The following is a 13,838-nucleotide window of genomic DNA, read 5'->3' on the forward strand; positions in this document are numbered from 1 at the left end:
ATACAGAGAATAAGGATGGTTTATTCAACTACAGCATATTGTACTTATTTTTCTTCAATTACAGCGGCAAGAATGGTAAAGAGTGCATTGCAGCAGATTTTTTAGCAAGCAAAATGATTTCTAGCACCTGTCTTCACTTCAGTAGCAATTTGCCAAACAAAGAGCTACAGAGGATGAAAGCCAAATTCACTGGTTTTGTTGCAGATCCAGTCGAACTTCGATATAAGGAACCACAATTTTCTTGAAACACAATCTATGATCAATGTTCATTTAAGCTCATGAAGATGCAATTGTTTATTTCTGCCCTAACACAGCTTCACGCACAAAGATGCATGACAAACGAAGAGAGCCTGCATAGTGATCAAATAGTTTCACAGTTGTATGTGCTGTTAAGAACGGCCCGATGACGTGCAAGTTTTGCCTGCCAGTTGCGACAGCAGCGGCAACCTTGTCTCGGAACGCCACCGTTATGCTCTAGCCTTGTCGCCATTGCGACTATATGGGCTCGGCAGACCAACTATTGTTACTGAACCCGCGGAATGTCTACTGAGACCCCTTCCCACGCGCCGACCAAGACGCCAGACAATGGGCAGCCGGCGGGCGCGCTGCAGCTCAGGGAATAAAATGCCCCTACGATGCCTGGTCGTCTCCCCTACGGTGCCTCGTCAACTCGCCTACGGTGTCTGGACGGCCGTTTCCATCACCTGGGTATCGGGGGAGGACCATTTGTTTATAAACCGCTGTTGTGCGGCTGCTCAGGACACTCTCTCTCAAGCAGTCATCTTACACTGATGTACTTTCTCAAGCAGTCATGTTAGACTTATGTACTTTCTCTCGCAGTCATGCTAGACTGATGTAGATACTGTAAATAAACCCATATTCCTCATTCTCGATGAGAAGCACTCCTTCCCTTCATAAATGCCCTCAGCGTGGATAAGTTGGACGGCGGCATGGGCCAGCTACCTTCTAATTCATGCCGGACTCCAATCTTGACAACGGGTTACGAGCGATGGGATTGAGCCCGCAATCCTAACAGTGCACTCGCGTTGGCAAGTACATGTTCGAAGCAAGGAAATTTTGCGGAGCGCTTATTTAATTCGTACCCCACACATGCTACCTCAAGGCATCAATGCTGCTGGATTAAAGGCGTCACTATGTAATGAATGAGAGGAAAGGAAACCGAGGGCCCGTTCTTTATTAGTCCCATCATAAGAAGCCAAGAAACAAAGACAGCAAGGACATAATGGGGGAAATTACATGCACTTATTAATTTAATTAGAGATATGATAAACTAATGGAAATGAAGTGGATGAAGAAACAACCGGCTGCAGGGGGGATATGAATCCACGTTTTTGCTTTACACGTGCGATGCTCTTGCCGGTTGAGTTACTGTGGCACTCTAAGGTTTAGTTCTAGTAGATAAACATAAACACCGTAGAAAGTGGATGGAAAATCAGCACCGCAGTAGCTCAATGTGTAGTACTCGGGCATGTGCAGTGCTCTACGCAGAACTGCACAGACGTTTTTCAACGACTGCACAGACGTTTCTCAACGGAAGTGAATAATTTCCAGGGTAAATAATTCTATGACAGCAGTGTACCAGTTGTGGGGCTTTAGGTGTGCTATTGTGGACAAATGAAATGTAAACAAGTTAGGGCTAACTACAATGCATTGTTTTGTTTCCACTTTAACCAATTTGTGTTATGTTGCCATGATTCACGCTTGTATGCTTAGTGTGACACCTGTACCCGCTTTAGTCACCGGATAAATAGCAGTGCGAGATCATGCTCTCGAGTAGTCACTTGTTAAAGGTGTTCTACTTTGTATTTTATTGTGTTTCTTTTGTCCACAATGGTGCATTAACATCTATTAATATCTACATTGTACACTACCACATTTCCTGTTAACAAATCTGCAATTACATTGCAAGTGTCAATTTACAAAACTTTAAAGGGTTCCTGAACCACACTTTATAGAATTCAAGAAATGCGTTGGATGGCAAAACAGACCAGTTTATAGATACTTCAATGCAAAAAGTACTTCAATGTGTTCAGCAGAAGCAGAGTTATTGGCAATCAAAGAGAGCTGTTGATAGACTTTGCAGTGTGCCCAGTACTTCAATGCCTTGCACGGCCAAGACTACGGCAGAGTGGGGTGGTGCCCACAATGCTCCGCCTACTGAATGTTACTGAGGTGCACTTTTCAAATTTTATTTTGGATGTTCACACAGATGCCACTTGAACCGACTTTGGTGCCTAAAACACGCCCAGCTCAAAGGCTATCCCTCAGCTTACAGTTGAGCTCATGGTGTCTCATTCTTTGCTGTGCTACAGTGTACTACATAGCCTCACATGGCTATTTTCGCACCAAGTGACATGAGTATCATATTTCGTATCATACTTATCTCTACGACAATCCCACAATATCTGAGGGTCAAACAAACAATCTACATGTTTGCTTGTGCGAGTACGTCGACAGCGTGCACATTAGCTAAGCAATGGATGCCGTACTCCAGACTTGCATTAAAATTATTCTTAACATGATGAGCTTCAACCACGATGGTGACACACCTCGAGGTGTGCAAGACGTTGGCACTTGGACCTTGAGTCCCGTCAACCACAGATACGCTGTTAAGAGCACGCTGTTGTCCTCAGCAAGCTGCAGGAGCTTGACAAGTGAGCGTCTTTCATCACCCTGCGGCAGCTGCAATAGCTACACTAGGCTGCAGACGCAGCTACTTGCAACCACAGTGGCTAACTATGTGAATGACAGGGCTGGAGTGCACACTCACGCCCCATGCTTCAGGCTGGCTGTGCGTTGTGGTGTGGAGCAGCTTTGTCCGTCACTACCTTCACCAATGGATAGTAGCCACATCCAAATTACATGTGTTGCGCAATAGCTCAATTTGAAGCGAAGTCTGCTAAGACGTTTAACCAGGAGCAGCCAGGAGTGAGCGTGCGCTGGCAAGTGTATGTCAGGTCTGACCTTAAGTATTGTGTAATTTGAGGCTAGTAGAGTGTTAAAAACTAACAGAAATTAGTGAGACCAGACGGCTACGACACTGATAAGTAGCACGGCCAAAGTTTCATTCCTACGGGAGTGGGTGCAGCCGAGCATTAGCAGATGGTAGTTGGCAATTGTATGATGGTCGTACTTCCGGAAGTAGATATGTGATTCCTATCAATATTCGTAACAGATTTTTGCTTACTTCAGCCTGTTTACTAAACTACGTCAATAAATACACACAGTAACAGTAGTGAGAGGCACAGTGATCCAAACACCCCTCTAAATTGATGTGAGCTATTGGTAAATAGCAGAAATGTATGAGAATCTGCTATACGAGTCAATACGACAGCCCGAAAATAGTAAGGAGAAGGCATCTGTTGAAAAAAGTGAGAAAAGGGTATCTTAGTGCAACCCTTGAGAGCTCCACACATCGCACACACCTGCTGAATTTGGCTAAGATGTTCACAGCAGCGTATGCTATCTGCGAAATGTTTTTTCACCAAGCCCAAAGGGGTGATTCAGGACCCCTTTTAAATGATCGAGTTCATGAATTACCGTATTTACACGATTGCAAGTCGACCTCTTCTTTTAAATTTTGAAATCTGAAGTGTGTGTGTGGGGGGGGGGGGGGTTGACTTACAATCGAAACCAAAACATGGCACTGAAAAAGAAAAAGCAAGACCAACGGGATATCAGGGAAGTTACAATGTAGTTCCAATTTTGTTTGCTCTACAGCCCCACCAGTAGCTTTCCGCTATCCCCCAGGGTTGTTCGCTTTTCGGAAGGGTTTTTCAACATTTTTGAGAGTTTTACAGCACACAGAGCCCTCATGTGGGGGTGTCAATAGTTCATCAAAGTGCCGCTGTTCCATTTGCGGCGGCACCCTCAGAACAGTGGCGCTTGCAGGGACTACCCATAGTTAATGAAAGAGCAGACACCGCTTGCGGCTCGCGTGTTTCTCTTTCCCTGTAGCTCTTTAGTTTCATGCGTTCAATTTGACTGCCGGGCTCATGCTACTTCCATGCTTCCTCAGTCATCATGAGTGCTCCGAATCCACTAAACATTCGGTGCTCATTCACAGCGTCGTTGAAGAGGGCTGCCATCCTTTGCGCTGAAGAAACATAACTGTGTATCGGGCCGCAAGTTTGATGTTTCTTAATGGGTGGTGCGAGAGTGGTGACGGCAGCGAAGCAAAATTTTCACCTGTGACGGCAAGCGAAGAGGTTTCCGCGGGCCAAAGTCGGGACACTTTCTGGAGCTGAAGGTCAAGCTTGCGATGTATGTCGCCGAAATGAGTGATCAGTCCCTGCCAGTGACGTGCGACATGGTCATGAGACAAGCCTGGATCTTCGCCTTTTAAGGACTTGCTCCGCTGTGAGTATGAGTGGCTGGCGGCAGAAGACCGTGAACTTAAGCCAACTGGACATGTCAGAAGAGCCTCCCTGACGGCTGTGTGGTTGGGTGCTTTTGCCGTGGACTTATGTATGTATGCAAATGCGAAATTTCGCTGGACGGCGATGTGCTTCGGGGCCGTAGCAGCAATGACGATGGCAGCACTATTGAGGAGTAGTAGTTCAGTGTCCATGCCAGCTACTAATAAATTTTTGTCATGGAATACGCCCGCGGGTATGCTCTTTTTGTTTTTCTCCTGTCACATGCAATATGGGGGGTCAACTTACATTCGAGTCGACTTACAATCGTGTAAATACAGTATGCTTGGAGTTCAGAAAATTCACCAACCTAAAGGAAAAGTATACTGTCTAGTAATTTTTGTGATCATGGTCCCAGCCACAATCATGCGAATAAAACACGGAGAACCTGGCACCAGAGAGCATGCTTACGTTGTGCTTACCTTTGATGCCATCGGAGAGTTTGGAAAGGTCAGCAACATAGAGCTGGTTGTCCTTGCATCCTTCTTCCACAGTCACAATGACATATTTGCCACAGTCGCTGACCTGGCCACCCCTTAGGGAAGAAGATGAATTGGTAAGCCAACCTTGCTCACCAACCTGTGAGCTTTAAAATTTGTGACAATTTTGCAGACAACAAACGAGGGGGATAGCACAAATTTTTATGAAGTTTATCCTAAGCACACATCTTTTGTGGGATACATACACACTTTATTAACTATGATTGAACTTTAGACACAGCACATCATCAGCAGCAGACTTGGAACAGAGACTCAAGAGAAACAGATTGTTTTTAGATCACAGACTTTTTCAATGACTTCACTGTTGCCGATATCACCTGCTTCAAGGAAGTTGTCTAAATAAGCTTTCTCTAATGTATTAAGTATTCCTCTTATCTTTCGCCGACATCAAAGGGTATGGTCTGAGACTGGCAAGCAGAACAGTTTAGTGAAAAGAATTAATTTTTCATGAAACAGCACAGTATTAGTAAAATTGGTCAATGAGCCAATATTTTTAGACATTAGAAGAAAATTTGGGAGGGTTGGTAATTATGCATACCTTATACCACTAACAATACCATATATATATATATATATATATATATATATACCATATAACCTGTTGTCGCAGTTTCATGACAATGAATCCGTGCCTCCAAATTTTAAACAATTAAACTCTTACGAGCCAAAACGACGATCTGAATACGAGGCACGCCGTAATGGAAAACTCCAGACAAAAGCCTGTCAGCACCATGCAGCATTGCAGTACACGAGCACTAGTGCACACTCCAGTTCTGCCATGCACATAGCAAACATTGTGTTGTATGCATTACAGTTGTGCGCAGCTGCAAAGCACAGATACCACAGCAACCATGGAACGTGGAGACACTCGGACAACCATGCACTTTGGTTGTCGTGTACAGGCGACGTGGCTCCAGGCATGTGGCGACGCGAGCCAGCCGGAGTGCCCACATCTGACTGGAACAGGTCGTCAGCTTTTCGAGTTGGACACATTCAAGGTGCGTTGCCATCTTGGTCAAAGCTCGTTACTGTCAGGAATCCTTTGAAAGCGAGTACCGAGTGCTGCACCCATCACTTAACCGATGTGCATGTTGCCGACATACTCATACGACTGAACATAAGGAAGGTATTTTGCTCAAACCTTGGAAACTGTGTCATTGTCGTAGAGATAAGTGTGAAAGGGACTGTGACAATCATGCCACTTTATAAGAGAAAGAACATCTGCACGTAGCCATCTTAACGCACTGTAGCACAGCAAAGTGATGAGACCAGCATCACTATAATAACAGCAACCGGGAGTAGCTCCTCAATTTCCGGTGAAAGAAGAAACATGGCATTGAAGCCTGATGACGTAACACCACACCAGCGCTGCCTCGCTGCTTTAGAATGGTGGACATTGAGGAGACGTGAGAAAGGGAAATACAGTAGAACCTCGTTAATACATTGCTGTTAAGTACGTTTTCCCGGCTCCAACGTTCGCAATTGAGAACACAAAAAATGACCCAACAGTTGACCCAATGACCCAAACTGACCCAATGATCAAATGACCCAATGACCCAAACTAGGCTCCCCATGCATATTCTATCATTTTCACTGCACGTAACATTGAAGTAGAAAGCAAACCTTCATCTCTGACTTGAGTTTGTCTGAACAGCAACCATGGGAGTTTAAGTTCTTGTTCGAAATAACTGTTGTGCTGTTTTCGGAATCTAAATTAATGGTAGTTTTTCTCTATTCAAATACACAGGATTTTGCCGGGACCAGTATAGCAGTTCGAATTAACCGTCAATTCCAATTCGGAGATTTTGAATTATTGGGATTTCACTGTATGCAACTTAATGCCTTCGGCGTGACTTACACCCTCCACTGAGGTTTCTCTGGGAACTCTGCACAAAGGACGTCCTCTGTCTGTGGTGTGCCCACACGGTGGTAGTAGAGCTTCTGATCTTGCGCCTTGTCTGTTCCAGTGCCATCGGCCTTCTGGAGATTTTCGGGGTATTTCTGCAAGCAGAGAACACCAACACTATAAGGCTTTGCATTCATACTATTCTGTGCAAGTGTCATTACAAGGAGGTAATCCTGCTCAAGCTATCACCTTAAACAAAGACTGCAGTAAAGGACACGCTGCCTCTAGGTAATTTCTACCAAGTGCGGAAGTGAAATATTTGGTTCAATTGTCTATTACAATGTCATGACATGGTTCCATGAGTGGCTATATCTCTTTATCACGGCAAAAGAATTGTGAAGTGCTGTGTAATGACCCCAAACACACGCACACATTTAGCAACCATTATTCTATGATCGGCAGCATTTACTGGTGTCACCAATTTACATGGAGTCATCATTCTTAACCCTTTGAAGGTTTTTGCCGTACATGTACGTCGGCGGTTTTCTGTCCCGCAAGGTCTTTGCCGTACGGGTACGGTTCCAACCCTCCATCTCAAATTTCGCGCCATAATGACGATGCATGCTCACTGAGAGGTGCTGCCACCTCTTGGGACTTATAAGAAGCGTTTGAAATTTGTGCTACCTTCTTGGGGAGATAAACAGAACTGATTGCTAGCTTCAGCGCGTTGCTCAGACTGCAGCAACGCCCCTTTGGCGGTTTCGATTTCGCCGCGTGATCGCAAAGGAGGCGCGCGAAACTCATTTCCTTTGTTGGCACTCTCTTGCAGGGCAATGGAAGTTCATTTCTATCTTGATTGGCGCTGCTCTTAGCTTGTTTATCAGTGCAGTTCGCGAGGTAGTCTCGCTCTCAGTGGAAATGCGCTTTCGCGGTTTCGGTTCTGCCGCGCGATCGCAACGGAGGCGCGCGAAACGTGGTTTTTATCTTTGTCTGCACGCTCTCGCAGGGGCGGCAGAAGTTGATTTCTATCTTGATTGGCACTGCTCTTAGCTTGTTTATCACCACCGCTCACGAGGTATTCTTGCTCTCTGCGGCAACGCGCTTACGCGAAAGGGTGCATCAGACCTCTGCCCAAGGCAGCCGCACGCAGAGATGTCATGTGTGCGCCAACACAACTCCTCGCTCCATGAGTACAGACACGCATTTTAGGTGTGCAGACTGCGATAAGGCGCTGTGCGTAGACCTGTGTTTCAAGAAGTACCATGCTCGGAAATACTATTGAACATTTTGCAGTTCTGAGCGATGCCGACACCAAAATACTGTTCGTAATTATTTTTTAGTATTTATTCTCGACTTTATAGATTTTGTACATTCAAGATCCGCAATAAAGTAATTTGACCACCTGGGAAAGTTCTTTCAAAAATAATTCGACCCTCAAAGGGTTAATGAAGTGCACTTTATAGAGAAATTCTAATTAATTTTCAAGTACATATTGAGAATATTCTTACACCGTAGAAGAACCCCTTGTTGTCATGTGTCCAGGACATATCCGTGTACCGCACCCGTTCCAGAGTCTCTGGAAAGTTCTCACCCGTAGCCACTCGCTTGATCTGCGTGAGAAATTCACACGAGTGGGATGAGCTTGAACCCTGGCACAAACATTGTGCAATAAATTAATGCCAGAAATAAAGCTGCGCATTAAATATGAATGCAGGTTGACAAAGACTACAAACACCATTTCCTGGAGCTCTAAGTTGCAATCTTTAAAGCGACACTAAAGGCAAATATTAAGTCAAGCTGAAATGATAGATTAGTGCTTGAGAATGTCATAGGCACCAATATTACCACCAACAGAGCTCTAGTATTCAATAAATTGAGGTAAATGCAGGACATGATTAGAGACTATCCCAAGACATTGAAGTATTAGCGCGATGATGACGGCACTCCTTATTATAATTCTGTCACTAGTACTCAACCACTTGTAACAAAGAAGATCATTGTATTGCATTATCAGTCGAAAGAAAATGCTGCTCTTCTGGTTTTATCTGATATTTAGAAAAAAAAAAAAAAGAGCTCATTGACGTTAACCTTGAGAACGACGCAGGCAATTGAAAGGTTTAGTGTTCTCCACTCTGTGCCAACTGCTCTTTCGCGTTTCAGTAGTTCTGTCATTGCGTAGTCCTGTGCTGGCTTTCCTCGCTCGCAAAACTCACACAAACTGCAAGCAGCAGAGAATTCCACGTCCATGTGATGTCATGGAATTCCTGAGCTGCCACACCACTTGACCAAGAGCAGCTGTGGCGACGAATAGAATGCTCTGTCTTGGCTTGGTTTCTCTATGGCCGCACATTTGGGTTTTGCACAGGAAACCGCTGCGCCATCTGTTGAGTGTCGTTTTACTCACCGACAAAAGCAAAGGGTGGTGATGGCATATGGAACGCCACCATGTCCCGCTTGGGGTCAGCTGGTTTGAATTGCGCTAAAGGTATGAGCACCTTTCGGATGCAATTTTCTTAAACTAAGACTTTTCTTTACATAAAATAAGTGCCGAGAGGTTTCTGGAACGGTATTTTAACAGTTCACATCGACTTAGCATTTGCCTTCACCATACCTAAAAAGCATTTTTTTGTTTTATGCTTTCCCACTTCCATTCTATTTTGGCTAATGCCAGTCGTTTTTATCAAGGCGAAAGCCTTATATGTCGCATCGGTCAGTCTACCTTGATCGAAAACGCATCGGCAACACGAAAGGTATAAAAGGGCTACGAACCCTTGACCTTTTAGTGGGAGTCGAGCCCACAACCTTTGGTGTTAATTATGGCTACAAACCCCTTGACCTTTGGTGGGAATTGAACCACAACTATTTGTGGGAGTCAAACCTATGACCTTCGGTGTTAATGAAGGCAAAAATAATTCAGGCACAGTTAATTAGGATAGAGTTAAGGCACGCGAACCCAAGAACTTTGGTGGGAGTCGAACGCATAGCCTTTGGTCAGAGTCAAAACCCCACCTTTGGTAGTAATTAAGGCAAACTTAAGGCACTCAAACCCACGACCTTGGGTAGGAGTCGAACACTCGACCTTTGGAATTCAGAAGGATGACTAGGCAAAGTACACTAAGTGAATCCAGGAGGATGACTAAATGAATTAAAAGGATGAGTAAGAAAATTAAGAGGGATGACTAAGCAAAGTAGACTAAGCAAATTAAGGGGGATGTGTACGTCATATGTACGTCCTTAAAGGGACCCTGAAACAATCTTGATTTTAAAAAACAGCTCAGTTGTTAGGGTAGGTCCTTCTGATCATTAATTGTCGCATCCAAATGTTCTATGTAAAGCGTGTAATTTTAATGGTTTAAAGGTGTACATTGCTACCAATCGTAATACGCCACTCGGCTGAGTTTTCAGCCGCCTCTGACCAGGTGATGCGAGGTGACCAAATGACGCCAGTACGGTGAGCTATCCGAGTGGCTGCCTAGGGCGCGTCATCGATAATTTTTCCAACTTTATAGCAAACAAATGTTGTTCATAATAGTTGGAATATTAGTTAATTTGTTTCTATAAAAAAGAATATAACAAAAAGAATGCACAAGTACAATTTATCACTACACTCAAGACTTCTGGCAGACAGCAAGTGTCGTCTGCTTGTATGTGCTCCGTGTTGAGAGCTCTGCTGTCAGGGCTGGTCTCGGGCTTTCTTTTCGCGAGCACTATGGTTTGCTCTGTTACGTTGTGGGCTGCCCAATAAAAAGTTGTTTCATAATTCACAGTTTTGCTACTGCGTTCTTCACAGTCGCTGCAATGTAAAATTATAAACTGCTCTGGTACAAAACATATGCAGAACATGCTGCACGCTGGTGTATATAAGCAATTGCCACTCACGAAGATCTTAATCCAGTCAGACCCACTGTAGCTGAGGCCATATGCAAAAAGTTCCCCATCTTCAGAAAAACTCGTGGAGCTGACAGACACTGTTCCATCCTCAGACAGCTCATTAGGATCAAAGAACACTCTTGGCTCAGCTTCGAGAGAGTCCTGGACATAGAGGACACTGAAAAGACGGCAAGAAAGCACAGATTGTAAAGACACTTTCTGTTAAAAGGGCACTAAAGTCAGTTGAGGGTAACAGATGACTCGTTGAAGAGTATCTGCCATTTTGTTAGTGGAATAAAGTTGACCCAACTTGACTGATCTTTTGTATCATTAAAGTACGCAACCATTGCTCAGGTAGAGAAACACGTAAAGGACATGTTGCATGAAGACGCGACAATAGGTGACACTTTTAAACATGTTAACATACAATGAGATCTGCTAGTGTGAAGGCCATATGCGTTTTTGTGACAATCTTGTGTTAAGCCCAGAAAACATGACACATCAACACTGACCCTTAAAAATTTTCTCACAAAGCTGCCACCCTAAATTGAGGAAGTTCTGCACATTTCTTCCAAATAGAACACGGGAGCTTAATGAGTAAATTCTCTGACATCAAGCTCACTTTGTACAATGCGCTGAAATCTACCTAAGTCAATATACTGCACTTGTTTAGTGATGCTAGCTTTACCTACATTTCAGTTATGTCTGTTGCACTGTTCTTCCCCTCTTTCACAAAGTAATACCATACTGAAGCTAAGTATAGAGATAAGTTCCCACATGTGATCTAGGAACAATACGAGTGCCAAGGGAAGAAAAATGTAGACGAGGATGACAGAGGATAAGGTGGCGTGATGAGATTACAAAATTTGCAGGCATAAAACGGCATCAGCTAACGCAAGATGGAAGTTATAGGACAGGCCTTCCTCCTGCAGTGAACCTAAAACAGGGTGATAATGATCAGCATCATCATTCCTGAATCTTCTCTATCAAGAATAGTCATGAGAAATGTCCATGTAAAGCACTGACAAGAAGGGCAATTGCCTGGGCAGGTTGTAAGGTGTCAGTGAGAAAACAAAACAGAGGGACAGAGAAGGGGGCAGGAACCATCGGATGATGATAGTAAAAGTCAAGCACTATCTTCCTGGTCGACCTACTAAGATATGCTGTAGGATAAGCTAACTAGTTAGCTCTATTGGCTAATGCAGTGAGGCGTGTGAACACTGTGACGCTGCAGTGCTGAAGGATCGGTCTGTGTTAATAAACACATTAACACTTTATCGACGAGTGTTGCCTACAAGCAACATACCAGATTTTTTTTTTTGAGAAGTTTTAGCACAGAGTACAATGTTTCTGGCTAAATGTCTTCGGCCAACAATGAATGAACAGCAGTAAGTGTCATTTGTTGTTTTAGAGCAGGAACACTGGACAAGGAAGAATTTTGTCACGCGACTCACTGTCTTTTGAAAGCAAGGTCAGAGGTGACAGGCCGATGCAAGGTATCCAGCTGCAGTGGTGATGCACAAGTGATATATAGCAAATGAAATGTACACTTATGGTTCACATATGAAGACAGCTGTCTATACAAACTGAAAACGAAGCCTTAGGTGGCTTGGGGTGAAGCCCACTTCCAGTTTCCTGCCTGTTTTTCCCCCTATTTCTAGGGATTTTTCCTTATTTCCCTATATCCATTTTCTTCTTGATTATGCTTATTTTTGATACGTTTTTGCACATTTAGATAGAAAATGTACATATTTTTCTGGGTATTTATATGTCTTGTCCTAAAAGGGATAATGCCCTTGCGAGAACACGTATTGTGCAGTGGTAGTATCAGGATTGACCGACCAAGCCACTACCTTTGATTACATTTCGTCAAGGCTCAGCCCAGCTTTGATTAACTTTTCTCCGTTATCGACCTAGCTTACTTGGCCAGATGGCCATCAATGCAAAGTGAAGGGGAAGAGCCAAGGAAAAGCCAACTTTGACGAAAGAAAGGCAAAAGTGCCTGCTCATCAGTGCCCTAACAAGCACGAGATGCTGGTGTCACCACCAGTATGGCAGTGTGTGCAGTAAAAGCATACAGAAAAACATCACCTGCCAAGAGCTTTTCGTACCTTTGGTTCTGAAGCCCTGTGTTCATGTAGCAGAAGTAACGCTTTCCGTGCTTCTTGAGGCAGCCAAAGCGAGGATAGTCATACAACTGCCGTAGCCTGGTAAAGGGTGGGGGTAAAAAAAAACACATGACAATGCAGTGTCCTGAAACTGTTTCTGCCTTACATGAAATATGATCATTACATAAGCTGACAGTCACTGAAGACTAGACTGGCATACTCACATTATGAGAGCATTCCAAAGAGTAAAGAAAAATTTTTAGACAGGTTTCACACAGACGTACCAACTGATACGCTATATTTTATTTTATACATTCTACAGCCTATAAGCTCTGGAAAGTATCCTAAATTGTTAACAACTGTTAAATAAAGAATTGAAAAAAAAAAATCAATTTTCGGCTATATTATTGAACAAGTCCATACCACTCCGACATCATAGTCGCCAATGAATCATTCTTCACCAAAGGTCTAGTTCAAAAGTCTTACTGCTTCCGGGTTAAAGTTAACACGGCCAGGATACATCGCCATTACACTACACACATGGTAAAACATCTCCTGCTTCATTATTATGCTCTGCCAAAGATGATTCAGATGTGTGCACATAACTGCACAACACCAACCTAAGCACCGGAGGTAAAGACCATTTGCAAGAGATAAATACCATGCTGACAGTAGATTGTGTGTTTGTGAATCGAATTTCTTGGCAGGTGCCTTAAGAAATGTGTGCTGTGCTTGTTTTCACAATGAAGCGTAATGCCATATGCCCTTTTACCAGCTGTTGGTATGCTGGTGCAGTCAAAGCACTGCGTCAACTGATGACTAATTTAGGTGCACCTCTGCAGTTCTGCCCTGCCCCATTTATACATCTCCATAGGAATGCACCATCTCTTACAAAATTTTGTTGAACATGCTGTCATCAAAATTTACAGCTGCGGTGGCCCAATTTTTGTAAATGCAGAATTTAAGAAAGCCAATGTACTAAGATATCAATTGATATTAAAGAATCCCTAGGCAGTTAAAATTAATTTGAAACCCTCTACTACTTTGCTTCTCACGGCCGCTACATAGCTTTACGATC

General features: G+C 43.7%; 1 protein-coding gene across 1 annotated transcript in view; it reads right to left on the minus strand.

Moving 5' to 3' along the window:
* Window positions 1-13,838, minus strand: part of LOC135902788 (prolyl endopeptidase) — a 43,382-nt gene that overhangs the window by 27,120 nt on the left and 2,424 nt on the right. The window contains exons 3-7 of the mRNA XM_065433035.2: window positions 12,764-12,859; window positions 10,662-10,830; window positions 8,291-8,392; window positions 6,795-6,937; window positions 4,859-4,971 (exon numbers count right to left, since the gene is read on the minus strand). Of these exons, the coding sequence (XP_065289107.2) occupies window positions 4,859-4,971; window positions 6,795-6,937; window positions 8,291-8,392; window positions 10,662-10,830; window positions 12,764-12,859 (623 nt within the window). The remainder of the gene's footprint in view (window positions 1-4,858; window positions 4,972-6,794; window positions 6,938-8,290; window positions 8,393-10,661; window positions 10,831-12,763; window positions 12,860-13,838) is intronic.

This window comes from Dermacentor albipictus, chromosome 3 (genome assembly GCF_038994185.2).
Source record: "Dermacentor albipictus isolate Rhodes 1998 colony chromosome 3, USDA_Dalb.pri_finalv2, whole genome shotgun sequence".
Taxonomy (NCBI): Eukaryota; Metazoa; Arthropoda; class Arachnida; order Ixodida; family Ixodidae; genus Dermacentor; species Dermacentor albipictus.